Raw genomic sequence first — 27993 nt, forward strand, 5'->3', positions numbered from 1 at the left:
CTTCTTCTCTACTCTGAAGAGTCTCACGGGCTCAAAACTTTAACTCCTGCTTCCCTCTCTCCACGGAGGCTGCCAGACCTGCTGAGTTTTCCCAGCACTTGCTGTTTTTCACAGAATCACACAGTGCAGAAGAGGCCCTTCAGCCCATCGAGTCTGCACTGACACTTGAGAAACACCTGACCTACTTACCTAACCCCATTTACCAGCACTTGGCCCATAGCCTTGAACGTTATGACATGCCAAGTGTTCATACAGGTACTTTTTAAAGGATATGAGGCAACCCACCTCCACCACCCTCCCAGGCAGCGCATTCCAGGCCGTCACCAACCTCTGGGTAAGAAGGTTTTTCCTCACATCCCCACTAAACCTCCTTCCCCTCACCTTGAACTTGTGCTCCCTTGTGACTGACCCTTCAACTAAGGGGAACAGCTACTCCCTATCCACCCTGTCCATGCCCCTCATAATCTTGTACACCTCGATCAGGTCGCTCCTCAGTCTTCTCTGCTCCAACAAAAACAACCCAAGTCTATCCAACCTCTTTTCATAACTTAAATGTTTCATCCCAGGCAACATCTTGGTGAATCTCCTCTGCAACCCCTCCAGTACAATCACATCCTTCCTATAATGTGGTGACAAGAACTGCACACAGTACTCCAGCTGTGGCCTCATCTGTGTTTCAGATTTCCAGCAACTGCGGTATTTTGCTTTCATTTTACTACATAAGTACGGGCGGTTGCTGTTGACTGTATTCCCGGATGTCAAATACACTCATAAAACACATCTGTGAATCCACTTTTCAGCATCTGAGGCAAGGAAGCAAGAGGAATCCAGAGCTCACAGAGAGTCCCTTAGCAGAGCTGAAGTGTCAAAAATTGGAAATCTGCAAAAGATTGGCCATGGCGGTGAAATCCAAGGCAGTGGTGTCATTCCGAGCGAGAACAGGAAGGTGCTGAATGTTAGTCGAGGGCCTCAAGCGAGTGGCTCAGTGTGTCGGGTTACTGTAACAACAAACAGACGACGATAGCTGCCACAAGGCTATCGGGTCACCAGCTTATAAATACTTGTGCCCAACCTCAGCTCACTGCAGACAGCATGACCTCCGCAGAACCGAGCACTTAGTTGCTGCGTCTGTCTGGATCCAAGGGCCTCCGGGCAGCATTAAACCCTTCCTCGCCAAGCACCCAGTGGGTGGGGAGTGGGGGAAGCGGGGTTAGTGCTCAGCAGCAGAGAAGTGTCGGTGATAGGGGAAGGGTTTTCGAGTTTTCTGCCCCACCCCCACCCCAGCCCCCACAACCTCCTCACCCCAACGCCACCACGCTCAGAATGCCACAGCCAGAACCTGCCCTGTCGGACAAGGACATGGAGGCTGTGCACCCGCAGGGGGAGGAAGGGAAGAGGAAGGTTTACTGCGAGGAGCATGGCGAGACGCTCAAGATGTACTGCACAGTGGACCAGACACCCATGTGCCTGCTTTGCATCGACACGGAGACCCACAGGGATCACAACTTTAATCCCATCAGTGAGGCCGTTCGAATCTACAAGGTAGGCACTGGTCTTGCCTTTACAGAATCAACTGGGGGGAATTTACAGCACAGAAGGAGGCCATTCAGCCCATTGTGTCCTTGCTAACTGACAAGCAGCCACCTAGCCTAATCCAGCTTCCCAGCTCTAGGATTTAGCAGTTCAAGTCCATATCCATGGGTGTTTTAGATATTATGAGGGTTTCTGCCTCTCCCCCCCGCATTCAGGAAAGGAGTTCCAGATCCTCACCGCCCCATCAGTGAATTAATCACCCCTCTGAACCTCCTCTCTCGCACGTTAACTCTATGTCACCTGGTCAATGACCACTCAAACAAAGGGAACAGGTCCTTCCCTCCCACGCTACCTAGACCTCTCATAATTTTATAAACTTCAATTAATTCTCCTCTCAGCCTCCTTTATCCCAGAAGAAAACAACCCAGCCTATCCAATCTTGGCTCATAACATCCTGGGTAACCCTCCTCTTGTACCCTCTCTAGTGCAATCAAGTCATTCTACGAGTGCAGTGACCAGAACTGCACAAATTATTTTGCTCTGACAGTTTTACAGAACAGGAAAGTTTTGTTTTGTAAAAAAGTCAGAGGGCTTGAATTCCCACAATAAATGGTCCCATTGACCATCCCTCGATACACAATCCCATTGACCGTCCCTCGATACACAATCCCATTGACCGTCCCTCGATACACAATCCCATTGACCATCCCTCAATCCACAATCCCATTGACCATCCCTCGATCCACAATCCCATTGACCATCCCTCGAGACACAATTTGAATTGGCTGAATTTCCCTATCTGTGGCTTAATGGCCAAGTATGCAATGGTCAGGAATCTTAACTCCAGCTCTGCCCAGTAACCCTTACTCTTTAGCGCACCCATGATCAGGGCAGTTCCCAGGTCAGGGTATGGTCGGGCAACTCTGTGATCTGTGATGCCAACCATGGTCAAACAGCTTGGCAACAGTTCACTCTCAAGGCTCATGGAGGGCACATGACCAAGATACCAGAGGGTGAGTGACACCATTGATTGAAATATCTAAAGACCCTGAGGGGTCTGGACAGGGTGGAGAGGATATTTCCTCTTGTGGGAGAATCTAGAACCAAGGGGTCACTGTAAAAAATAGGGGGTCGCCCATTTAAGACAGGGATGAGGAAAGATTTTCTCTCAGAGGGTTATGAGACTTTGGAACTCTCTTCCTCAAGAGGTAGTTGAGGCAGTCTTTGAATATCTTTAAGGCAGAGCTAGATAGATTCTTGATATGTAAGGGAGTGAAAGGTTATTGGGGGTAAGTGTGAATGTGGGGTCAGGGTTACAATCAGGTCAGCCATAATCTTATTGAATGGCAGAGCAGGCTCGAGGGGCCAAGTGGCCTACTCCTGCTCCTAATTGGTTGTTCGTGTGTTCGAACTGTACCTGAGGGAGAGTCAGGGACACAAGGGAGCTGGAGGAAACTTTTATTTCACCTTCCTGACTTGGAAATATATCACCGTTCCTTCACTGTTGCTGGGTCAAAATCCTGGAACTCCCTCCCTAACAGTATTGCAAGTGTACCTACACGACATGGACTGCAGCGGCTCAAGAAGGCAGTTCACCACCACCTTCTCAAGGGCATTTAGGGATGGACAATAAATGCCGGCCCAGCCAGCATCACTCACACCTCATTCATGGTTAAAAACAAGATTTATCTGTGTTTCCAGAATGAACTGAGATCCTCCCTAAACGCACTGAAGGAGAGAAAGGCAATGTTCACTGGGATTATGTACAAACAAGAACACAGGATCTCAGCTCTCAAGGTGAGTTTCTAATACCGTTTCCCCCAATTATGTTGACATGGGTTTTGAGTTAATCAAAATAAAGGATGTTAGTGCTGGGCACGGAAGGTAACTATCAAACACTCTCAACAGGTACAGCATGGGTTAGATACAGAGTAAAGCTCCCTCTGCACTGTCCCCATCAAACACTCCCAGGACAGGTACAGCACGGGGTTAGATACAGAGTAAAGCTCCTTCTACACTGTCCCCATCAAACACTCTCAGGATAGGTACAGCACAGGGTTAGATACAGAGTAAAGCTCCTTCTACACTGTCCCCATCAAACACTCTCAGGACAGGTACAGCACAGGGTTAGATACAGAGTAAAGCTCCTTCTACACTGTCCCCATCAAACACTCTCAGGATAGGTACAGCACGGGGTCAGATACAGAGTAAAGCTCCCTCTACACTGTCCCCATCAAACACTCCCAGGACAGGTACAGCACAGGTTAGATACAGAGTAAAGCTCCCTCTACACTGTCCAAGCAAACACTCTGAGCGTAGCTGTGGTGCTGAGGCGGGAAGGAGTTTTTGAGCAGATTGTCTCCAACCTGCAGGCTTGACCCTCACATAGGCCAACAATTCTCTACTCTGTCCCATCCCCTATCTCAGAAGGAGGCATCTTCTTCCGCTAGCATGACTAATTCACCTGCTACTCTTTTCGTCCTTCTGACCAAGGCTGACAACTTAACCCCGAAGTGGAGGAATTTTGTACGCTGAGCTAGTTAGGAACTGGGTTGACTGCCTGGCTTATTTCAAATAGGATAGGCGTGAAAAGACATCTGTCCCAGTCTGCTTTGCAATTGAAACTATGACCAGAATGTGAAAGGTCAGTGTCTGATCCAGACACCACCCGGTCCCAGAGGTGAAAAGTCAGTGTCTGGCCTATGACGCCACCCAGTCCCGAGGTGAAAGATCGGTGTCTGACCCTTGACACCACCCAATCCCAGGTGTGAAATGTTCGCGCCCATCTTAACCTGTGGCCATCCCTTGCCACTCCACCCCTCCCAGCTTCCCACACCCTCTCCGTTGCTGAGTTCATGCTTTTGCTTCCAAAGGGGACGATCGAGGGTCTGACACGCCATGTCTCGGAGGAGTTTGCGAGAATGCGCCGGTTCCTGGACGAGAGGGAGAAAGGCCTGAAGAAGGAGCTGGCCGAGTACACAAGTGGTTTGCTGCAGCCCTTGGAAGAAAACTTGCGAGGTATCCAGCGGGCGCTGATCTCCATCCAGAAGGATATCATATACTGCCAGGCCACTGCTAATCAACGCGACAGCCTGCAGTTCCTACAGGTAGCGGGGTGGGGCGGGGGGGGGTGTTGGGTTGGGGGGAGGGGGCTGGGGGGGCGGGCGGGGGGCGCTAACACTGGCCAGGCATCTTCCTTGAGCTTTCATTAAAGGGGATCCCACCACCAACAACTACCCCAGCCCCACTCAGGCTTTTCTTAGGTTGGGGTTGTGAGGGGAAGATTGTTCCTCAATACTTTTCGAACAATAAACAAAAATGAGCGATATACACACGATTTTTTTTGATACTCTTTTGATTATTTTCTCACTTGGGCTGCTTGCAGAAGTGTCCTGGGGCTGAATTTTTAGGCTCCTGCCTCATTTTGAGGCCCTACTGACAGAGGCTGAATGAAAAGCTCCATTTGGCTTTGAGGTCCCCAGAGGTATCTGAGATCATAGCCTTTCTGGCAGATACTCTTCCAAAATGGTGCTAAGGGTTTTCTTAAGTTTTAAAATTAGTTGGGTGGAGAGAGCGAGAGAGACAGAGACAGAGGGAGAGAGAGATCACCTCCATCTTGGGATACCCACTCTTTCCCCTAACTTGAGAGGCTGACATCTGCTTCTTCAGTGGCGGCTGACCTCCTAACGGCCCTCCAGCTTTGCGAGCCAGCCCATCACCCTGGGCTGGATAGTGAGCCCATCCTCTGGCCACGTGAGTGATCATTCCCCAAGCGCACACTGCGGAGCGGCTCAGCCCCCATTTGAGCCTGAGGTCGGGGTCATGAACCCCACGGGGAAAACTTGCCCCTGTAGATGAACTCATTAATCCATGGAAATTAACGTGCAGCACTTGCCTGGATGAGCGCAGCTCCCACAACACTTAAGAAGCTGGACCCCGTCCTGGGAAAGCAGCCCACTTGGTTGACACCGCATCAACAAACATTCACTCCCTCCACCACTGACGCACAGTAGCCACAGTGTGTACCATCTACAAGATGCACTGCAGAAACTCACCAAGGCTCCTTCGACAGCACCTTCCAAACCCACGACCACCACCATCTAGAAGGACAAGGGCAGCAGATAGATGGGAACACCACCAGCTGGAAGTTCCCCTCCAAATCACTCACCATCCTGACTTGGAAATATATCACCGTTCCTTCACTGTCGCTGGGTCAAAATCCTGGAACTCCCTCCCTAACAGCACAGTGGGTGTACCTACACCACATGGACTGCAGCAGCTCAAGAAGGCAGCTCACCACCACCTTCTCAAGGGCAATTAGGAATGGGCAATAAATGTTGGCCAAGCCAGCAACGGCCACATCCCGTAAATAAATTTTTAAAAAATCCCAGGCTATCTCTATAACAGGGAAGAGACAGGGAAAGGGGTCCTGTAGGAGCTGGGAGGCTCTTTTCGTTACAACAACAATTAGCCAGCATTAATTTATCGCCTTTAGCATATAGTAAAATGTCCCAAGGAACCTCCCAGGAATCAAAATTCAACACAGAGCCATGCAACTGATATTAGGGCAGTTCACCAAAAGCTTGGTCAAAGAGGTAGCTGCAGGCTGTAAGGAACATCTTGGAGTGAGGTGGAGAGGCGGAAAGGTTTAGGGAGGGAGTACCAGAGCTGTGGGTGCAACTACACCACAGGGACTGCAGCAGTTCAAGAAGGCAGCTCACCACCACCTTCTCAAGGGCAATTAGGGATGGGCAATAAATGCTGGCCGAGCTAGCGAGGTCCAAATCCCATGAATGAATAAAAAATATCGGTGAGTCTTCTCTCACTCCTCACTCCCTCTTTTCCCGTTTTCCTCTCTGTCTCTTCCTCCCTCCTTGCTATCCTTCTCTCTGTTCTCTCCCAAAACCCCTCGCCCACTTACCCCGGCCGCCCTACTGTTTATCTGTCTCTGGGACCACTGTTAACCTGACTTGCCCGGTGAGAATTTGACTCGGTCAGATTGTTTACCCATTTGCCACACAACCCATAAAATTTCAATAGGACACAGATTGAGATCGATAGTCAAAGGGGCCTTGTATAAAATGGGTAACCAACCTGATCCTATTAGCTTTGTATCAGGAAGAGTGGGTCCTTGTCAGCCTCTCTCTCTCTCTCACACACTGTCTACTCAGTACCATGCTACGCCTGTCTATTTATATCTCATTTGCCACATTCCCTTCTGCTTAGAACAGCTGGTGCTTTCTCCTAAATCCCCACTGGAGAAGCTGCCTCATCTTTAGCCCCGTTTTCAATCTCTTATTATTGGCAGTCGGTATTCTCCATGAAAGTGCACCGTCTTTCTCGAGGCACTTTGCAGTCACCACAAGATCTGCCATTCCCCAAACTTGGGCCCGAGGCCTTTCGCTCGAGTTCCCATCATCCTCTGCTTGGCTGGCGTCCCGGTATGATGGTAGCAAGTTGACCTCCCTGTCACCTGGTTTCCATTGCCTCGGCAGCAGCCCGAGTCGTCTACCATTTGCCATAGAGCTATGGAAAAGTTACGGTGCAGAAAGAGGCCATTCAGCCGGTCGTGTTTGCGCCAGCCGTACTTTGAGCCAGGTTTTGCTTTGTTAATCCAGGGTTTCGCCTCCATGCCGCGGCCCACCTCACCGACCCAGGTGAGCGCCGGTATGACAGACCCCAGTCTACCAGCCTTACTTAGTCTCCCTTAAGAGCAGGCACCAGAAAAGACTCCTATCAAGGCCTCCAAAGATCCCAGTGGTAGTGTCAGTGGGCTGTGGGCAGTGTCACAGAGGGGATCCTGGCTGGAGGCAGAACGGAAGCCTCAACTCATCTACTGATGAAACCTTCATCATTTGCGTTTGCTACCTCTAGACTCGACTGTTCCAACATACCCTACCCCGTTCTACCCTCTGTAAACTCAAGGCCATCCAAAAGTCTGCCACCCATGTCTTAAACATGCTCTAAGTTCTGCTCACCCAACACTCTGTGTGTTTATTGATGCGCATTGGCTCCTGTTTAAATAATAACTGAAGTTTAAAACTCCCCATTCTTGTGTTCAAATCCCTCCATGGCCTCGACCCCCCCCCACCACCCATCTCTATAATCCCCGCTGTTGCAATATGCCTTTAAGGGATAGGAGCATGACATCACAAAGAGGGGAACGCGCCATGCAATCCAGTTTTGGTTTCACTTTTGCTTTTGCGCAGAGCACAGCACAGACAGCTCTGTTGGTGCTGTCTTCAAGCTTTCTGCCCATGTATACATGTTCAAGGAGGCAGCTCACTACCACCTTCCCAAGGGGCAATTAGGGATGGGCAATAAAAAGCAATGCTGTGAATGCCATTGAGAGAAAGAAGAAGAGGAGCGGGAAAGGATATATTAATGTGACAGGGCTAAACCTCACAGGTCTTATCACAGATGAAGCTTTGCTTTACTTTGCCATATTTATTTTTCGGCCTGAGAGACTTTGAGGAGTTGATTTGCAATCAAAGAGCCTCATGGCGATGGTGTTCTGCCTGTTTTCGTCGCCCATTAGCTAATGATGCAGAGTCTCCCAAACCTTCTCCCAGCGTGACCCCCATTTTAATGCCTCGGACCTCATGTGGCTCCGGGGCTGGGGTTTTTGTGTTTTAGCTCCTGTGTGGGGGAGGGAGGGGCCCAATGGGGGTGCTGGGTTTACCGTGGTGGGAATTGTTTAAACTGCAGGGGGCTCCTTTTGGGGGAAAAAAAGTAAACGTCTACCTCTTCATGGGCTTTTTTTTAGCAGCAGCAATTGGCCCTCAAAGATCTGTCCTTCAGGCCACGCCCACCTATAGAGAAAAAAGAGGGTTTAAAAGTGACCTCGCACTGTTAAGCTCCAAGCTTAATTCCAAGCTCCATGGCAGCCATTGCTGTCTCAGAGGCCACGACCCCAAAATCTCAGGTCACGACCCACAGTTTGGGAAGCTCGAGTAGTGATGATTTAACTTCCATAAACATCTAACTTCTTGTTCTCTTTTTTTTTCAGGAAATCAATTGGCTGAGAGAGAGGTATGCAACCTGTACGCGATCTGTTCATTGCTGCGCAGGAGGAGGCCCATCAGCCCATCGAGCCTCTGCTGACTCGCTCAAAGGGCGAACCATCACCTGCCCTAGTTTAACAGATTCCACTCCCCCGCTCCTCTCCTGTCGCTAATAGATCACTGCGCGCCTTAACGTGAATGAGAAAGGTCTCGCAACCCCTCGCTCTGTCGCTGCTGATTCTAATCCACCTCCCCCACCAAGTTACTGACTCACCTTCTGTACCCTTACTGTGCACAGGCCCCACGAGGAATTTCAACACCCCTCCGTGGTCTCTGCAAAGCTGAGCCTGGGGCTATTTAAAGGGCCCCTCCAGTACCGAGTGTGGAAGGAGATGAGGAACAGCATCAGTCCAGGTAAACAATTCAACTGGCAGAGGGAGAGATAGAGAGAGAGAGAGAGAAAAACAAAAAAATGCTGCAGCCGCTGGCAACCTGAGATAAAAGTCCGACCGGACTGATTCATTCTGCCCACACTATGCCTTTAACTCCAGACTCGTCGCGTCTGAAACTTTTCTGTCCGCCCTCCCAGCCAGGCAATTTCTGGGAGTTAAATTTTTCTGACTGGTTACTATTCATAGGCAGAAATTAGAGCTGTGTCATTCAGGGGTCACGGCAGGAAGAACTTAAGTCTACAAACATACGACAGAATAAATCCGTCTGGAACTGTTGCTCTCAAAAAGCTGGGGAGTGAATAGAAAAAGTCTAAAGTCAGTTTTTTGGGTGTCACCGGCTAAGCCAGCATTTATTGCCCCTCCCTAATTGCCCTTGCTCAGAGGGCATTTTAAGAGTCACCTGCATTGCTGTGGGTCTAGAGTCACATGTGGGCCAGACCAGGTAAGGACAGCAGATTTCCTTCCCTAAAGGGCTTTGGGTAACCAGATGGGCTTTTACAACAGTCGCCAATGGTTTCATTGTCATCATTAGACTTTTAATTCCAGATTTTTATTGAATTCAAATTTCACCATCTGCCGTGGTGGGATTCAAACCCTGGGTCCCTGGGTTACCGGTCTAGCGGCAATTGATAATTCTGTTACATTAGGGTATGAGGATTACAAAGTCAAGGCAGGTATATGGAGCTAAAGTACAGAATAACGGAGCAGGTTCGAAGGGCTGAATGGCCTGTCCTGCTCCTGTTCTCCGAGAGGCTCTGACTCCAGAAGACCATGATTTCCAATTGACTAACAGGCTTCCTCTTCTTTGTCACAGTCCCAGCACCGCTGACCCTTGACCCAGACACCGCCAACCCCTGGCTTGTCCTGCTGCAGGACATGACCAGCGCCGGGGTCAACGAGACATGGCAGGAGGTCACCGATGATCCGCGGAGGTTCGACTCCTCACCCTGCGTCCTGGCCTCTGGGGGATTCAGGGCGGGGAGGCACTACTGGGAGGTGGAAGTGCGGGGTAAGACGGAGTGGGTGGTGGGGGTGGCGAGGGAGTCGGCCGAGCGGAAGGGGGACATCACCCTGTCCCCGCAGGATGGCTACTGGGCTGTGTGGCTGAGGAACGGCAGCAACTACCGGGCCCTGACCTCGCCCCCCACCCGGCTGGCCCCGACCTCCGACCCCGGCAAGGTCGGAGTTTACCTGGACTACGAGGGAGGGCAGGTGTCTTTCTACGACGCCGACCGGATGTCCCACCTCTACACGTTCTCTGCCATGTTCACCGAGAAACTTTATCCATTCTTCAGCCCGGGACTGAGGGATGGACGGAGGAATTCGGCCCCAGTCACAGTCTATCAGCTCAAGCTATAGGCCAGGGCTGGCCTGGGCGCGTGTTTGGTCATGATGGGTTGCTGAGGTGTCTACCATGGGAAGGAAAGGGATTTGTGTTTACACATCTTCTAACACCTCCAGACATCCCAAAGTGCCAATGTAATGTGAAGCGAGAGGGACTGCCCTTGACCTCATGGCCACATTTGACCGAGTGTGGCACCAAGGAGCCCTAGCAAAACTGGAGTCAATGGGAATGAGGGGGAAAACTCTCCATTGCACAAAGGAAGATGGTTGTGGTTGTTGGAGGTCAATCATCTCAGCTCCAGGACATCACTGCAGGAGTTCCTCAGGGTAGTGTCCTCGGCCCAACCATCTTCAGCTGCTTCATAAATGACCTTCCTTTCAGTATAAGGTCAGAAGTAGGGATCTTTTCTGATGATTGCACAATGTTCAACACCATTTGCGACTCCTCAGATACTGAAGCAATCTATGTCCAAATGCAGCAAGATCAAGACAATATCCAGGCTTGGGCTGACAAGTGGCAAGTAACATTCGTGCCACACAAGTGCCAGGCAATGACCATCCCCAACAACAGAGAATCCAACCATCGCATCTTGACATTCAAAAGCATTAACATCGCTGAATCCCCCACTATGAACATCCTGGATGTTACCAGAAACTGAACTGAACCAGCCATATAGATACTATGGCTACAAGAGCAGGTCAAAGGCTAGGGATCGTGCGGAGAATAACTTACCTCCTGACTTACCAAAGCCTGTCCACCAATGACAATGCACAAGTCAGGAGTGTGATTGAATACTCTCCACTTGCCTGGATGAATGCAGCTCCCACAACTCTCAATAAGCTTGACGCCATCCAGGACAAAGCAGCCCACTTGATTGGCACTCCATCCACAAACATTCACTCCCTCCACCACTGACGCACAGTAGCAGCAGTATGTACCATCTACAAGATGCACTGCAGGAATTCACCAAGGCTCCTTAGACAGCACCTTCCAAACCCATGACCACTACAACCTAGAAGGACAAGGACAGCAGATAGATGGGAACACCACCACCTGGAAGTTCGCCCCCAACTAATTCATCATCCTGGAAATATATCGTCGTTCCTTCACTGTCGCTGGGTCAAAATCCTGGAATTCCCTCTCTAATAGCACTGTGGGTGTACCTACACCACAAGGACTGCAGTGGTTCAGGAAGGCAGCTCACCACCACCTTCTCAAGGGCAATTAGGGATGAGCAATAAATGCTGGCCCAGCCAGTGAGCCCACATCCTGTGAATGAATTTTTTTAAATGGTGTCACCGTTGCAAAGTAGGAAATAGGGCAACCAATTTGTGCACAGGAAGATCGCACAAACAGCATGGTGAGCATCTGTTTCAGCTTTAGTGATGTTGATTAAACAACGACATTGATACAGAGCCTTTTGCGATAGTCAAAAGTGTTTTCACAGCCAATGAAGTCCTCCCTTAAAGTGTAGTCACTGTTGCAAGGTCGTCAACCCAACTTTCAATTTGCGCACAGTAAGAGCCCATGAGCAGCAGCACAGTAATGACCAGATATCTGCTTTTTTTTTGTGATGCTGATTGAGGGACACTATTGACCAGGGCACCAGAGAGGACTTCCCTGTTCTTCTTCAAAATAGCTCATGGTGCTTTTTGTGCCCGTCTGAGAGATGGGACCTCATTTCAACACCTCACCTGAGATAACAGCACCTATGACTGTGTAGCACTTCCTCAGTACCTCACTGAGAGTGTCAGCATTGACTTTTGTGCCTGGAACCCAACTTGCACCCACAACCTTCTGCCTCAGAGGTGAGAGTGCTGCTCACTGAGCCACAGCTGACACATGACATGACTCCCACATTTGCAGTTATAGTGGATCCCCGTGTTTCCGACCAGATCTATCGATCGGCCTGGGGATAGGGAGGGGCAGGGGGATTCAGCGGGGAGACACCTAGGCCCAGTTGACCTGGATTCTCACTACCCAAAACAAACAAGTCACCACAGCTGGTAGGATACAGAGAAGTGCAGAGGAACAGTGGGACCATGGAGTGCGTGTCCATAGATCCCTGAAGGGGTCTAGACAGCCAGATAAGATGCTTAAGAAGGAATAAGAACAGAAAAAGGCCTGGCATCTGTGGAGAGAGAAGCAGAGTTAAAGTTTCAAATCCAATATGGCTCTCTGATGAAGAGTCATATGGACTCGAAACGCTAACTCAGTTTTACTCTCTCCACAGATGCTGCCAGACCTGCTGAGTTTTTCCAGCATTTTCTGTTTTTATTCCAGATTGCCAGCATCTGCAGTACTTTGCTTTTATTTTACTGGTTAAGAAGGAATGTGGGTGACTTTCCTCGAATATCTAAAACATAGAACATGAGAGCAGCGCGACCTTTAAAAAACATTACTTAAACCACAACTATAGTACTCCCTGCAGTCCTGGTCACCCGTATTACAGGAAAGATGTGATTGCATTATATAATGGGTACAGGGGAGATTCACAGAGCATGTTGCCGTAACTGGAGAATTTATTTACAAGGATAGATGGGGTAGGATGTTACACGCTCCCAGGACAGGTGCAGCACAGGTTAGATACAGAGTAAAGCTCCCTCTACACTGTCCCCAACAAACACTCCCAGGGTTGGTACAATATGGGTTAGATACAGCAACTGGTCTACTGGCCCAATTGGTCTTTTCTGGTGTATATATATCCCACATGATCATTAGTAACCTCTTTTTGCACCTACATCTCACCCCCCTCCCCTCTCCTTATTCCTCTATTCCTTTCTCTCAACCTCCCATTAAAGGCATTGGTACTTTCTGTAGACCAACACTTAACACGTTCCTGGGACAATCCTCAACCCACTTTCATTAAGCTTTAATCCATTTAACCTCAATCGATTAATGTCGGAGTAGGAATAGGCCATTTAGCCCCTCTCGTCTGATCTGCTGTTCAATATGATCATTGCTGGATTACCCATTATATTAAGCAGTAAACAAGGAAATGTCACACATCTAGCTTAGATATTCACACACAGTACCTCGCTCGGATCCGTTCTGTACAATATATCTGAGAAATTTTGTACTCTGCGTTTCACTGCTGCTTTGTTTGTGATTTCTTTGGCAATTTGATAATTAAATGAGAATGTTGTTGAGTTGTGGTGTCTGGCTTTGACCTTGGATGAAGTTAAGGATAGAAAGAATTTGCATTTACATAGCACCTTTCACAACTTCCAGATGCCCCATGGCCCCTCGCAGCCAATGGAGAATTCGCTGAATTGTTTTCCCCGTCGTAATGTCGGAATCGTGGCAGCTATTTTGTGCACAGCAAGCTCCCACTTACATCACTCAGGTAAATGGCCGTACTCATGCTATCCTAGATGATATAGCACATACCAACATACGAATTAGGAGCGAGAGTAGGCTTTGGGTCCCCGAGCCTGCAAAAGAGGAGGCCACTCAGCCCATTATGCCTGTTTGCTCCTCTGTCGAGCTAGCCAATTAATCCCACTCCACTGCTCTTTCCCCACAGTCCTCCATGTTTTTCCACTTTGAGTATTTATCCAGTTTCCTTTTGAAAGTGAATCTGCTTCCATCGCCCTTTCGGGCAGCACATTCCAGATCACAACAACACGCTGCGTTAAAAAAAACTCTCCCCATCTTCCCCTCTGTCTCTGTTTCCGATTATCTTCAATATGTGTCCTGTGGTTACCAACCCTCCTGCCACTGGAAACAGCTTCTCCATATTTACTTTCTCAAAATTGTTCATCATTTTGAACTCCTCTGTTAAATCTCCTCCTAACCTCCTCCTCGTTAAGAAGAACAATCCCGGCTCCTGCAGTCTCTCCACAGTAACTGAAGTTCCTTATCCATGTAACCATTCTCCAAAGAGAGAATCTAACCGTCACCCCTTGATGTTCAATGGCGTTACCACCACTGAATTCCCCACTATTAACACCCTAGGGGTTACCATTGACCAGAAACTGAACTGGGCTAGCCGTATAAACACTGTGGTTACAAGAGCTGGTCAGAGGCTGGGAACCCTGCTGTGAATAACTCACCTCCTGATTCCCCAAAGCCTGTCCACCATCGACAAGGCACAAGTCAAGTCAAGTGTGATGGAATACTCCCCACTTGCCTGTATGAGTGCAGCTCCCACAGCACTCAAGAAGCTCGACACCATCCAGGACAAAGCAACCCACTTGGATGGCACCCCATCCATAAATAATCACTCTGTCCACCACCGGCGCACAGTGGCAGCAGTGTGTACCATCTACAAGATGCACTGCAGGAACTCACCAAGGCTCCTTAGACAGCACCTTCCAAACCCTCAACCACTGAGAAGGACAAGAGCAGCAGATAGATTGGAACACCACCACCTGGAAGTTCCCCTCCAAGTCACTCACCATCCTGACTTGGAAATATATCACCTTTCCTTCACTGTCACTGGGTCAAAATCCTGGAACTCCCTCCCTAACTGCACTCTGGGTGTATCTACACCGCATGGACTGGAGCGGTTCAAGAAGGCAACTCACCACCACCTTCTCAAGGGCAACTAGGGATGGGCAATAAATGCTGGTGTAGCCAGTAATGCCTACATCTCATGAAAGAATACATTTTTTTAAATTCTGGCAAATCTCTGCGCCCTCTCCAAGGCCCTGCCAACCTTCCTAATGTGCGGTGCCCAGAACTGGACACAAGACTCCAGCTGAGGCCTAACCAGTGCTTCATCCATGTTTTTGTACTCGACATGCAATCTGTTTTTACTCTAAAATGGCCGGATTGCAACACAGTTGGAGAATCCTTAAATCCCACCTTTGCACTGGACAAAATTAACACCCCCAGGGCGATGATGAACAGAGATATCACCTAGAGTACCTTCGCCCTCCCAATCCCTCCTGCTCTGCATTCCATCCCCCCCATCCCCCACCCGCCCCCCCCCCCCCAACCCCCTGCTCATGGTTCAGTGGGAAATGCGGCCCCTTGTGTCACACATGCCTTAAGGGGTCAGGACAAGCCCCGGGTTCTGCTGCTTGGCCTGCGCCGAGCCAGTTGGTCGCAGTCTGGCTTTGCATAGAGACAAGGCTGTGTTTGGCCAGTTGGACTGGGCTGGGGGGTGGGGTGCGGGTTGGGGGGCGTGGGGGGGAGAGGGGGTAGTTGAAGGCATGGGAGGGGCAGGTGGGAAGCTACAAATGGGCCAGCTTCCCTCACTCCCGATCACTATGCAATAACCTTCGTCACTGGAAAGCACCTTGGGTGTTGGGCTAGCGACATGAGGTGTGAGGCTTTCCACAGTTGAATACCCCGCTGACAGTCACCGAATCGCGTCAAACATGCATCAGCAGTGAGTCGGGGATCTGTGGGAGATGAGGGGCCGAGAATCCGGGAGGAGGATATGAAGGAATAAGAAGTTTTATTTATATGGCGCCTTTAAAGTTGCGAATCCTTACAAGCTCACAGGAGCATTTTTGACAGTGAGCCACGTAAGGAGATATACCAGCGGGCGACCTTAAGTTGTGTTTTAGGGAGAGTCTTAAAGGTGCAAAGTGAGAGGCAAAGAGGTTTAGGGAGGCCTTGGGCCCCAGGAAGATGAAGGCACGGCCTCCAATAGCGGAACAATTAAAATCGGGGATGCTTAAGCGGCCGAAATTAGAAATGCAGAGATCTCGGAGGGACTCTGGGGGCTGGAGGAGATTACAGAGATGGGGAGGGGGGTGGTGTGAGGCCACGGGGGCAGGGGGGGACCTGAAAACAAGGATGAGAATCGTAAGATCAAGGTGTTCCTTAATGGGGAGTCAATCAGCGAGCATTGGGGTGTTGGTGAATTGGACTCGGTGTGAGTTAGGATGCAGGCAGCAGAGTCTTACATCAGCACAGCCTTATGTAGGCTGGAAGATGGGAGGCTGACCAGAAAAGCATCAGCTAATCAAGTCTAGAGGTAATAAGGAAGAATTAGTCAGCGCTGTTTAATTTTTTGCACTTTCACGTAGGCCATGAACATACGGTGTATATAATCCTGGCTGGAACAGGCAGTCACATTGCAGTTACTCTGTTATTGCGGTTTGAGATGCTACTTAGATATCACCTCTCAGCTACAGGATGTGGGTGTTACTGGCAAGGCCTGCATTTGTGGTCCATCCTAATTGCCCATTGAACCAAATGTCTTGCTAGGCCATTGCAGAGGGCAGTTAAGAGTCAGCCACACTGCTGTGCACCTGGAGGGATATGTAGGCCCAACCAGGTGAGGATGGCAGATTTCCTTCCCTAAAGGGGCATGAGTGAACCAGGTGAGCTTTATACAACAATTGATGATAGCTTCATGGTCACCATTAGTGAGACCAGCTTTATATTCCAGATTGTATTAATTGAATTTAAATTCCACCAGCTGCTGTGGTGGGATTTGAACCCACATTCCCAGAGCATTAGTGTGGGCCTCTGCATTACCAGTCCAGTGACATCACCACTAGGCCACTGCCTCCCCTGACAGTACTGTGACATAACTCCTTTTGCACATGCTCAGTAGCTTTTATTAAAGTTAACCCTTTATGTCTTGCCCCCAAGTGTTCACCCCCATAATATTTTATGCACATTCCCCTACAGATACAAGTTCAATCACACATCCACGCAACAATCCCCTCTGCACAAAGACAAAATTCACCGGCCCAATGGGACGTGGGAACAGCAGGAGGCCGTTCAGCCCCTCGAGCTTGTCCCACCATTAAATGGCTGATCTCTCTCTCAACTCCTTCCACCCACTTTAGTTCCACACTATCATGGCAGCCGACACAATGTCGGAGTGAGGGCCGCCCACAATCTGCAACTAACGACGAGTGTGTTGAACTGTTTAAAGGAAACTTTTTTTCAAGAAATACAAGAAAAGACACTGATCAAAAGGTGGCTGATACTGTAAAGGGACCCCTTCTGAAAAATTTCTACGTGGATTATACTGACAGACCTGTCCGGAGAGAGGATGGAATTTCGCACATGAAGAGATGTCAAGGTCCACTTCAAACAGAGACATTTGAAAAGGAAGGCACAGAAAATGCAAGAGGCTGGGTCCTTAAATCACTGTTTCTGTGAAGACAATGGAAATTGTCCCCCCCACCCCTCACCCCTCCCCTCTCACACCCCACCCCTCACCCCCAGCCGGCTACATCCCATCAGACATCCAAAATCCATCTCCTGCTGATTTATGTCTCAGAATGTGTCAAACTTCTGAGATGATAGCAAAATGGGCTTTGGACGTAGAGAAAGAGAAACAGAGAGGGGGTGAGGGGAGGGGGGACAAATGAGCGCAGCTCCCACAACACTCAAGAAGCTCAACGCCATCCAGGACAAAGCAGGCCATTTGATTGGCACCCCATCCACAAGCATTCACTCCCTCCACCACTGACGCACAGTAGCAGCAAGGTGCACTGCAGAAACCCACCAAGGCACCCTCCAAATATACGACTTTCATCACCTAGAAAGACAAGGGCTGCAGATACATGGGAACACCACCACCTGGAAGTTCCCCTCCAAGTCATACACCACCCTGACTTGGAAATATATCACTGTTCCTTCACTGTCACTGGGTCAATATCCTGGAACTCCCTCCCTAACAGCACTGGGGGTGTACCTACACCACAGGGATTGCAGAGGTCCAAGAAGGCAGCTCACCACCACCTTCTCAAGGGCAATTAAGGATGGGCAATAAATGCTGGCCCGGCCAGCCATGCCCACCTGCTGCGAACGCATAAAAAAAAAACACATGGATCAGTTGGGCCTAGGGGCCTGTTTTCCAGGCTGTAAATTCTGTCTAAAGAAGACTTGCATTGCTCTGCCGACTTTCACTACCTCAGGCATCCCAAAGCGCTTTGCAGCTGCTGTAAGCGCCAGCGCCATCGTAACGTCAGAACTGTGGCAGCCCATTTTGCGCACAGCAAGATCCCGCAAACAGCCAAGTGACAACGACTGGGTAAGCGGTTTTGTTTTCTCTCACGATATTGGTCGAGAGATCAGTACGGTCCGGGACTCTGAAGGGAAAACCCCGCAGATCTTATTCTGGGGGCAGTGGGTGGCGCCTGAGAGGGCAGCTTAGGGCCTTGGGTCATGACGTCTCATCAGGAAGACAACACCTCTGACAAGGTGGCCACTGGAGTACCAGCCTGGATTCTATGCCACGATCACCAGGGCCTTTTGATCTTGCCTTTCAGTTCTGGGCTGGGGGGCGGGGGGTGGGGGGGGGGTTTAATACTTGTTTGGGGGGCGGGGTGGTGGGTGGGGTTGTGGGGAGGGAGGAGAAAGGGATCTGAGAATGAGAAAGGAGTAAACGAGCGTCACCGTGGCAATGCTGTGTCACCTCGACTGGACCAATCCAAATTGATGGACCCACCCCTGTCTTCAGACTGCCAGTAAATTCTCACATGGGCCTGGAGGTGGTCATTAATGAACGAACACAGGGATTGGCTGAGAGGTTAAATTAGGAGCCAATCAACATAGTCACCACTGACCCCCCCCTCCCCCCATGACTTTTAGAGACTCCCATTTCGTGCTGCTTCTGTTTAGCCTCGTTGCTCTTGGAGGGGGGTTGGGCGAGAGGAGGGGCAAAGGGCACGATGGCTCTAGCCTGGGCCCACGTCAGCTTCACCGAGGAGCTGCTCTGCCCCATCTGCCTGGAGGTGTTTGCCGATCCGGTGATCCTCAGCTGCGGCCACAACTTCTGCCGCCGGTGCGTGCAGGAGTACTGGCAGCGGCAAGCCCCGGGCCTCTGCTGCCCGGAGTGCCGGGAGGTAGCTGGCCCAGGGCCCCTCCGCTCCAACCGGGTGGCGCAGGCCATGAGCGAGGAGGCCCGCTCGCTGGCCGGCCTGTACTGCCAGGAGCACGGCCTCCGCTTCAAGCTCTTCTGCGACACAGACCTCCAGCTGATCTGCGTGAGCTGCCGAGACAGCCCAGCCCACTGCCAGCACCTGGCCAGCCCTGTCCGGGAAGCTACCCAATTCTACAAGGTACCAGGGCCTTCCCCTCGCGGAGCTGGGCCGTCCGGCTCACTGTGCGCGTTGGGGGGAGACAGCCACTGGGCCTGTTGAAGACCCCGTCCTCCCGATCCCTGCACCGCCATTTGTTGCAGCTAGGTGGGGCAGTTCTTTGTGTCACCTGTGGTGAAGGCTGTGGTTAGAGTCCCACTTGAGGGAACTTTGAGGCCATAATTCAGGCTTATGCCTCCAATGCAGTACCCAGGGGGAGTGCCCTGGTGGGGGGGGTGGGGCAGTACCCAGGGGGAGCTGCCCTGGCAGAGGGACAATGTTTCTCATGACCTGAAAATGAGGCCCCTGTCTCCCTCCTTCAGGGGCCTGTGATGGATGGTGATCCTATTGGAAGAGGGACAGGGGAGTTATCCCCAGGCCAGCCCACATCTAAACTTCCAATAACCTGTCAGTTACATTACCCTGAGCATCCTCTTCTCTCGGCCCACCTCCAACTCTTTCCTCCCCACCCCACCCCTCAATCTGGCCCTCAACTCCCTCCTTCCCCTACCTGATCTATGCCCCCAGTCCAACCCTGCACCCCCCCTTCCTTCCTTCACCTCGCCCCAGACCCTTTTTTCACCCCACCCACTCCCTTCTTTCCCCGCCCCACCCCTTTCTTTTCAACCCTCTTCCCCCTTGCTCCACTTTTCATTCCTTTCCCTCCTGTGCATCCTGTTCCACCCCAGCCTACCCTCTTTTCCACCACCACCACCACCGCCCCACAACTCTTGGCTCACTCCTTCTCTCTGCAGCCCACTTTTCCCTTTCTCCCTGATTTCCTTGCTGTCTTCCAGTCTCTTCCTCTTCTCCCCCACATCCCCTACTTTCCTCCCTTCCACAGGGTGTGCATCCTGTCTTTTGCTGAACAAGGCTGATCTCCAGCTGTGTCTGTGTGTGTGTGAGGCACCATCTCTCACCAAGTCTCCCAATTCTCCTGTGAACCTCCAGGAACAGGTGCAGGTGGAGATAGCTTCAGTCTGCGATCAGTTGACAGCTTTCACTGGCTTCCTCAGCACCGAACAGGACAAAGTTTCAGCAGTCAAGGTGAGCTTGGGAACATTTTAGAAGAAAAAATCTTTTTTTTTTCTCCACAGCTGATCATCGGTGGCTGGGTTGGTGGGTGGAGGGAGAAGTTCTGGAGATTTTAATTTGGGAGAAATGAATTGCAATTTGGAAAATTGCAGCTTTAATGAATGTGGCCACTTTTAATCACTTTCAGCAGCATAAACAACCAAATTAATAAGATAAATGTTATTATTGGCATCAGCCGTAGTTCAGTGGGTCTCACACTCACCTCTAAATTGTAAGGTTCTGGGTTTAAGTCCCACAAGGGTTTGAGCAGAAAAATTATGCTGACACTCTAGTGCTGCACTGTCAGAAGTGCCATTTTTATATATCACACAACCCAGAAGGAAGAAACAGTTTGGGCCAGTACTTATTTCCCAGTGTTTACTGGTATTCCATTTTAAGGTATACAAGACCAGTTCAGACCAGTACTCTTATTCCGCAATTTTCACTGGTGTTCCATTTTAAGTATACAAGACCAGTTCAGACCAGTACTCTTATTTCGATGTTTTTATTGTTTTTTTCCTCCTGGGAATGCGTCTCTGCGTGCGTCTGTCTGTCTTGGGTTTTATTAAAAGGGGCAGAGAGTGAGAACAAGGAAGTCATGTTGAACTTGTATAAGAGACTAGTTAGAACTCAGCTGGACTATTGTCCCATTCTGGGTGCTGCACTTTCGGAAAGATGTGAAGGCATTAAAGTTCAGAAAACATTCACGAGAATGGTTCCAGGGATGAAGCACTTCATTTATAAAGATAGATTGGAGAAGTGGAAGCAGAGCCTTTGAATATTTTTAAGGCTGAGCTAGATAGATTCTTGATTAACAAGGGGGTGAAAAGTTATCAGGGGCAGGCTAGGAATGTGGAGTTGAGGTTACATCAGATCAGCCATGATTTTTTTGCATGCAGGAGCAGGCTTGAGGGGCCGAGTGGCCTACTCCTATGTTTGTGGGTAATTAGGCCAGCTTTCCTGAAGAGAGATTTGACAGATGCATTCAAAATCGTGGTGTCTGGATAGAGAGATAGGGAGAAACTGTTCCCATTTGTGAAAGGCTGGAGAATGAGAGGCCACTGATTTAAAGTAATTAGTAAAAGAAGCAAAAGTGACAGAGGAGGAACATTTTTCACCCAGCGAGTGGTCAGGGTTTGGAATGCTCTGCCGTAGTGTGGTGGAGGCCGGTTCAATCGAGGCGTTCAGACGAGAATTACACTTGTCACCTGAGAAGGAAGAATGTTCTAGATTACGGCGAGAAGGCTGCGGGGTGGCACTTGGTGAATTGCTCGTTCAGAGAGCCAGTGCAGACACAATGGGCTGAATGGCTTCCCCTGCGCTGAGCCGATGCCGTGACAATTCTATCTGGTAAAACGATGCTTTTCATTTCCTTTGGTAGAAAAGTTCTGAGGTGCTGCTGTCGCACGTGAAGGAGCAGTTTGCTGAAATGCACAGCTTTCTGTGTGAAAGAGAGAACGCTTTGACTCAGGAGTTGGCTAAAGACGAGGAATCCGTCCTGGGACTGATCCGAGAGAACCTGCAGAAAGCTGAGGACGGGCGGCTTTCCCTGGAGGCTCGGCTGACCGAGCTGAGCGCGCAACAATCTCAGGGTGATGACATTGAGTTTCTGAAGGTAGAGTACGGGGAGGATTACGGAAGAGTGAGGCGCTCCTGAGAACGGAGTGAGCGCGCACTGGATGGGACAGCACCGTGCATTGATAAACACCTTCATACTGTCACAAAATGTCCCGTTGGCTGCTTTTACAGGCAAATTATCAACAAAATTAGACATCGAGCAGCATAGGAGATATTGGGGCAAGCAATCAAAGGCTTGGTCAACAGAGGTTTTTTTCAAGGAGTGCCTTAACGGAGGAATGAGGGGGTAGAGGTGGAAAGGTTCGGAGTGAATTCCAGAACTTGGGGCCTTAGTGGTTGAAGGCACATCTATCAATAGTGGGATAAGACATGAGTGTGAGAAATGGGTGCGAGAGTAGACCTTTCGGCCCCTCATGCCTATTTCCATGCCCATTCAACAAGATCAAGGCTGATCGGATTGTGGCCTTAATTCCACTTTCCTGTCTGTCCTTACCTGCCCCCTCTCAACCCCTGACTCTCTTGTAGATCAAAAATCTGCCTACCTCAGCCTCAAATCTACACAATGACCCAGCCTCCACTGCTCTCTGGGGAAGAGAATTCCAAATCCTAATGACCCTCTCAGAAGAAATTTCACCTCATCTCTGTCTTAACTGGGCTACCCCTTATTTTCAAACCCTGTTCCCTCATTCTAGATTCCCCCATGGGAGGAAACATCATCTTCACAGGGTGCCCTGTGAAACCCCCCCATATATATTTCAATAAGATCACCTCTCGTTCTTAACTCCAATGAGTATAGGCCCAACCTGCTCAACCTTTCCTTGTAAGACAGCCCCTTCGTCTCAGGAATCAGCCTAGTGAGCCTTCTCTGTCCAGCCTCAAAGACGAGTATGTCCTTCCTTGAATGAGGGGACCAAAACTCTGTGTAGTCTTCTAAGTGTGGTCTCACTAATGCCCTGTACAGTTGTAGCATGACCTCCTTACTTTTATATTCCACCCCCTTTGCAATAAAGGCTAACGTTTCATTTGTCTTCCTAATTACTTGCTGTACCTGCATGCTCACTTCTTGAGATTCATGTACAAGGACACCCAGATCCCTCTGTAACGCAGTAGCTCTCCATTTAAATACTATTCAGCTTGATTCTGAATGATTGATTAAAATTGGAGATGTAGTGTTGGTATAGTGGCTATCACTGGACTAGCAAAGCCAAGAACTGTTACACTTTGTGGATAGAGGTTCAAATCCCATCAGGGCAGCAGGTGGAATTTTAATTTCAGGTTTATTAATTGAATTATAAAGCTACAGCTAACATCGATTGTGATAAAAACACATCTGGTAATGCCCCTTTGGGAAGACAATCCACTGTACTTGACAGGTCTAGCCTATGTTCAACTTTGGACCCACAGCAATGTGGTTGATTCTTAACTGCAATTAAGGACAATTATGGATGTGCAACAAGTGAACCCCATGTGCCCACATTTTTAAAAGAAAAGTTGTGTTTTAACCAATTTCATATGGGTCAAAGTGGAAACGTGCCCATTTACTGTACTTCCACAGCCTTTAAATGGCCATGAATTTGTTCAAGACTTCTTGTCCCAAATTTGGGTTGGAGCTAAAGCCTTGTGGTAGGAACAATAAAAGAACCATTGGCAACAGCGAAGACCATTCAGCCCCTCAAACCTGACCCACCATTTGTTATATCATGGCTGATCTGTGTCTCAGCTCCATTTCCCTGCTTTGGTTTCATACACCTTCCTTAACTCCATTCTGAAACTTTCAATTGACCCCCCTGCTTCAAATGCATTTTAGGGATTGAGTTCCAGATTTCTGAGGCATTGTGTGGACAAGAACTGCTGGACGTCCCCTTGAATGGCAAAACTCCAATGTTAAGGTTCTCCCTCATTGTTCTAGACTGAACCACAAGCCCCATTCTGTTGATTCTCCATACATGTTAAACACCCCAATTAGAACCCCCTTAATCTTCAATGTGCCAGGGGATATACACTTAGTCTATGCAACATATCCTCATAATTTAAAGCTTTTAGCCCTTGCTGTAGAAGGTTGGAAACTGAGATCCAGCTGCATGAGCTCTCTCTGACTGTAAGTTCCTACTTATTAATTGGGTACAAACCTACAGCCCAACATTGGCTATAATTTGACCAAGTAGGATGCCAGTCAGTGGTTCTCCAGCAATCCCTCTGAATCTAACGTATAGTGTACCTGCCCTGGGATTGTTTGACGGGACAGTGTAGAGGGAGCTTTACTCTGTATCTTACCCTGTGCTGTACCTGTCCTGGGAGTGTTTGATGGGGACAGTGTAGAGGGAGCTTTACTCTGTATCTAACCCTGTGCTGTATCTGCTCTGGGAGTGTTTGATGGGAGACTGTGGAGGGAGCTTTACTCTTTTTTTTTGAACACCTTGATCAAATCTCACCATCTCCAAAATGTCCTAGTCTCTCTTCTTTGTCCATTAACCAATCCTCAATCCATGCTAACATATTATCCACAATTCCATAGGCCCCAAAGCCTTTTGAAAATGCATAATCACTATCCTTTTTCTCCCCCATTTATCCATCAAAATTAGTGGAATCAGTGGTATATTGAATTAGTAATCCAGAGACCCAGACTAATGCTCTGGGGACATGGGTTCAAATCCCACCATGGCAACGAGCGGAATTTAAATTTAATTCATAAATTTGTAATTATAAAGCTAGTCTCAGTCATGGTGATCATGAAACTATCATCGATTGTTGTAAAAACCCATCTGGCCCTTGTAGGGAAGGAAATCTGCCGTCCTTACCTGGTCTGGTCCACATCTGACTCCAGACCTACAGCAATGCAGTTGGACAAGCCACTCAGTTCAAGAGCAAGAAGGGATGGGCAACAAATGCTGGCCTTGCCAGCGAAGCCCATGTCTCATCAAAGAATGAAAAGAAGTCTTTAATAGATTTGTCAGTTTCCCTTTCATTAATCTGTTAAATCTGCTTAATTGTATTATGGTTTAAGTACCATGATTCCATAGATCATAGCCCACTACTGGTGTTAGGCTAACTGGCCTACAGATCCCCAAATCCTTTCTCCATTCTTCAATAGCAGGATTTTGTTTGCTGCCTTCCAAGCTTTGGGAACTGTTCTAGAATCTAAGGAATTTCTGGAATATCAAAAGTGATGCATCCGCTAGCTCTGCAGCCACTTCCTTTAAAACCCCTAGGATGCAGGTTGTGTCCATGGGGATCTGTCTTTGCTTAGCCCTGATCATTTCTCTGGTAAGATTTCTTCTGTTATACTGACTATACTGAAGTGGCTACGACGGCCCACAGGAAGTGTCTTTTTTAGCCGCAGTACAGAATTAAGGTCAGGGAGGTAATGCTAGAAAAAAAATAATTGGTCAGCTAATGAGGGCATGGTCCTATGATGAGAGGCTGAGTAAATTGGGCTTATATTGGTTGGGGAACCTAAGACATGGGGACATAGTCTTGAGATAAGGGGCTGATCATTTAGGACTGAGGAGGAGGAGAAATTACTTCACTCAAAGGGTTGTGAATCTTTGGGATTCTCTACCCCACAGGGTTGTGGATGCTCTATCGTTTAATACACTTAAGGCTGGGAGAGAGATATTTGGTCACTCACTCAGGGAATTAAGGGATATGGGGACTGGGCAGGAAAATGGAGTTGAAATCTAAGATCAGCCGTAATCATGTTGAATAGCAGAGCAGGCTCAAGGGGCTGAATGGCCTACTCCTATTTCTTGTGTAATACTGCACACCGATCTAGCCACCACAGTACAGACAGGGCCTGGTCACACTAGATAGGGTACAGAGGAGATTGCTGCTGGGACTGGAGGATTTTCATAATCAGGAAAGATTGGATTGGGAACAGAGGGAGGAGAGGGGAGATTTAACGGAGGTCTCTAAAATTGAGTGGCCTTGATCGACTGGGCAAGGAGAATCTATTTGCCTTGGCAGAGAGGGAACAACCAGGGGCACAGATTTAAAGAAATTGGTAAAAGGATGAGAGGGGTGTTGAGAAATGTTTTCCCCCAAAGGGTGGTGGGGGTCTGGAACTCACTGCCTGAAAAGCTGGTAGAGGCAGAAACCTTTGTTGCAATTAAGTACGTAGATGTGCCCTTCAAGTGCCATAACCCCTGAGGCTACAGACCCAAGAGCTGGAAAATGGCATTAGTCTGGATAGCTTTTCTTGGCTGATGTGGATGTGATGGGCCGATTGGTCTTTTGTGCTGAGCAGCTCTCTGACTCCAAAATAGAATGTTACAGCACAGAAGGAGACCATTCAGCCCAGCGTGCTTGTGCCAGTTTTTTGAAAGTGTGATCTGACCAGTCCTGCTCCTTCCCATGGCCGTGTGAAATGATTTTCCTTCAAGTAGGTCTCCAATTCCCTTCTAAACTTCACTGTTCAATCTGCTTCCACTGCCCTTACAGGTGGTGCATTCCGGTTCATAACTTGGCTGCATCAAAATTCTTCCCAAACTTTGGTTCATTAGCCATTAGCCTGACACGTCTCTCACTGGATATAATTTCTCCATATTAGTGCATCAAAAGTGATGGGTTGGACTTAAAGATGCCGTTGCATATTTTGTCCACATAGTAAGTCGACTTGTTTTGTCTGTGTATAGGTGAAAGGGTTGACTAGGTGCAAATTGGGTGGCTTGGATGCAACATTAACAGCCAAAGTAATGTGTATCTCTCTCTCTGTCTTGTACTTCCAGGAAGTAAGCAAGCAAAGGTAGGTTTCCAATCTTGTTGGCCATCTCTCAGTGATCTAGGATGCAGGTTCTTGTTCCAGTTGCCCTCAGACTTGACCAACAATGACCATATCAACAGGCCTGATGACATCCAACTGCCCAGTGAAGTATCCACTGACCTGCCTCTGGGCTTATTCAAGGGACCTCTGCAGTACAAGGTGTGGAAAGAGATGAAGGACTTCATCAGCCCAGGTACAGGGATCTTGGTGTGGAGTTGTAATTTAGAACAAGGCCAAAACACCCGGAGAGCCTGCAACTTGGGTGAAGCTTCCTACATTAGGACGAGCTGTGCAATCTTTGTCTTGTTCTCTTTAGAGTTTAAACAATAGAACTTACTATCTCAATCTTGCTTCCACAGGCAAAGGTTGGTCCCCCTTATTGCCCTCTAGTTAACAAGCTTCCCATTATTAAGCCTTACAGTGACCCTTCATGTTATGTTGTCTCTCTTCACAGCCCAAGTTTGTATTGCTGCAAGTGGAAGAATTCTTCATTTCAGGCACCAGTGACTGCGTTCAGTACAAGTAAAATTACTTGTATGTAATTCCATCAAACACTCCCAGGGCAGGTACAGCATAGGGTTAAATACGAAGTAAAGCTCCCTCTACATTGTCCCATCAAACACTCCCAGGGCAGGGACAGCATGGGGTTAGATACAGAGTAAAGCTCCCTCTACACTGTCCCATCAAACACCCCCAGGACAGGTACAACACGGGGTTAGATACAGAGTAAAGCTCCCTCTACATCGTCTGATCAAACACTCCCAGGGCAGGTACAGCATGGGTTAGGTACAGAGTAAAGCTCCCTCTACACTGTCCCATCAAACACTCCCAGGGCAGGTACAGCACGGGTTAGGTACAGAGTAAATCTCCCTCTACACTGTCCCATCTAACACTCCCAGGGCTGGTACAATATGGGGTTAGATAGATAGAGTAAAACTGCAACTCCATTGTGCCAATGATATCCCTGAGCCTGTGCCTTGGGACAGCAGTCTCTCTTGAATGCCTGAGCCACCCCTCAATCAAGAAGGAGGCCATTCAGCCCCTCGAGTCTGTCCACTATTCAGTGAGATCATGGCTGATCTGTTGCCTCACTCCATTTTTGGCCCCTATCCTTTCTTACCTCTGGATATCGAACACCATCAATCTCCAAATTAAATTTAACAGGTAAGCCAGTGTCCATTGCAGTTTGTGGAAGATGGTTTCAAACTGTTACTACATGTTGTGTAGCATTATTTTCTAATTTCCCTGC

General features: G+C 48.9%; 2 protein-coding genes across 4 annotated transcripts; both read left to right on the top strand.

Annotated features, from left to right (window-relative positions):
• The first annotated feature begins 735 nt into the window (after positions 1-735).
• On the top strand, positions 736-10627 carry LOC121291654 (zinc-binding protein A33-like). Of its 2 annotated transcripts, XM_041213135.1 has the most exons (6): positions 736-1542; positions 3235-3330; positions 4407-4640; positions 8543-8565; positions 8836-8951; positions 9804-10627. In XM_041213135.1, the coding sequence occupies exons 1-6, from the start codon at positions 1324-1326 to the stop codon at positions 10346-10348; spliced, it is 1233 nt and encodes a 410-aa protein (XP_041069069.1). In that variant the 5' UTR covers positions 736-1323; the 3' UTR covers positions 10349-10627. The 2 variants fall into 2 exon arrangements, with proteins under 2 accessions (XP_041069069.1, XP_041069070.1); XM_041213136.1 differs by lacking the exon at positions 3235-3330.
• A 2957-nt stretch (positions 10628-13584) lies between these two features.
• LOC121291505 (nuclear factor 7, brain-like) lies at positions 13585-26909 on the top strand. 2 transcript variants are annotated; one of them, XM_041212791.1, is made up of 4 exons: positions 13585-13680; positions 20285-20380; positions 21789-22022; positions 26710-26909. In XM_041212791.1, exons 1-4 carry the CDS (start codon positions 13624-13626, stop codon positions 26728-26730), a joined length of 408 nt encoding a protein of 135 aa, XP_041068725.1. In that variant the 5' UTR covers positions 13585-13623; the 3' UTR covers positions 26731-26909. The 2 variants fall into 2 exon arrangements, with proteins under 2 accessions (XP_041068725.1, XP_041068724.1); XM_041212790.1 differs by lacking the exon at positions 26710-26909 and having other exon boundaries at positions 21789-22124.
• The last annotated feature ends 1084 nt before the right edge of the window (positions 26910-27993 follow it).

The sequence above is a fragment of the Carcharodon carcharias genome, chromosome 19, assembly GCF_017639515.1.
Source record: "Carcharodon carcharias isolate sCarCar2 chromosome 19, sCarCar2.pri, whole genome shotgun sequence".
Taxonomy (NCBI): domain Eukaryota; kingdom Metazoa; phylum Chordata; class Chondrichthyes; order Lamniformes; family Lamnidae; genus Carcharodon; species Carcharodon carcharias.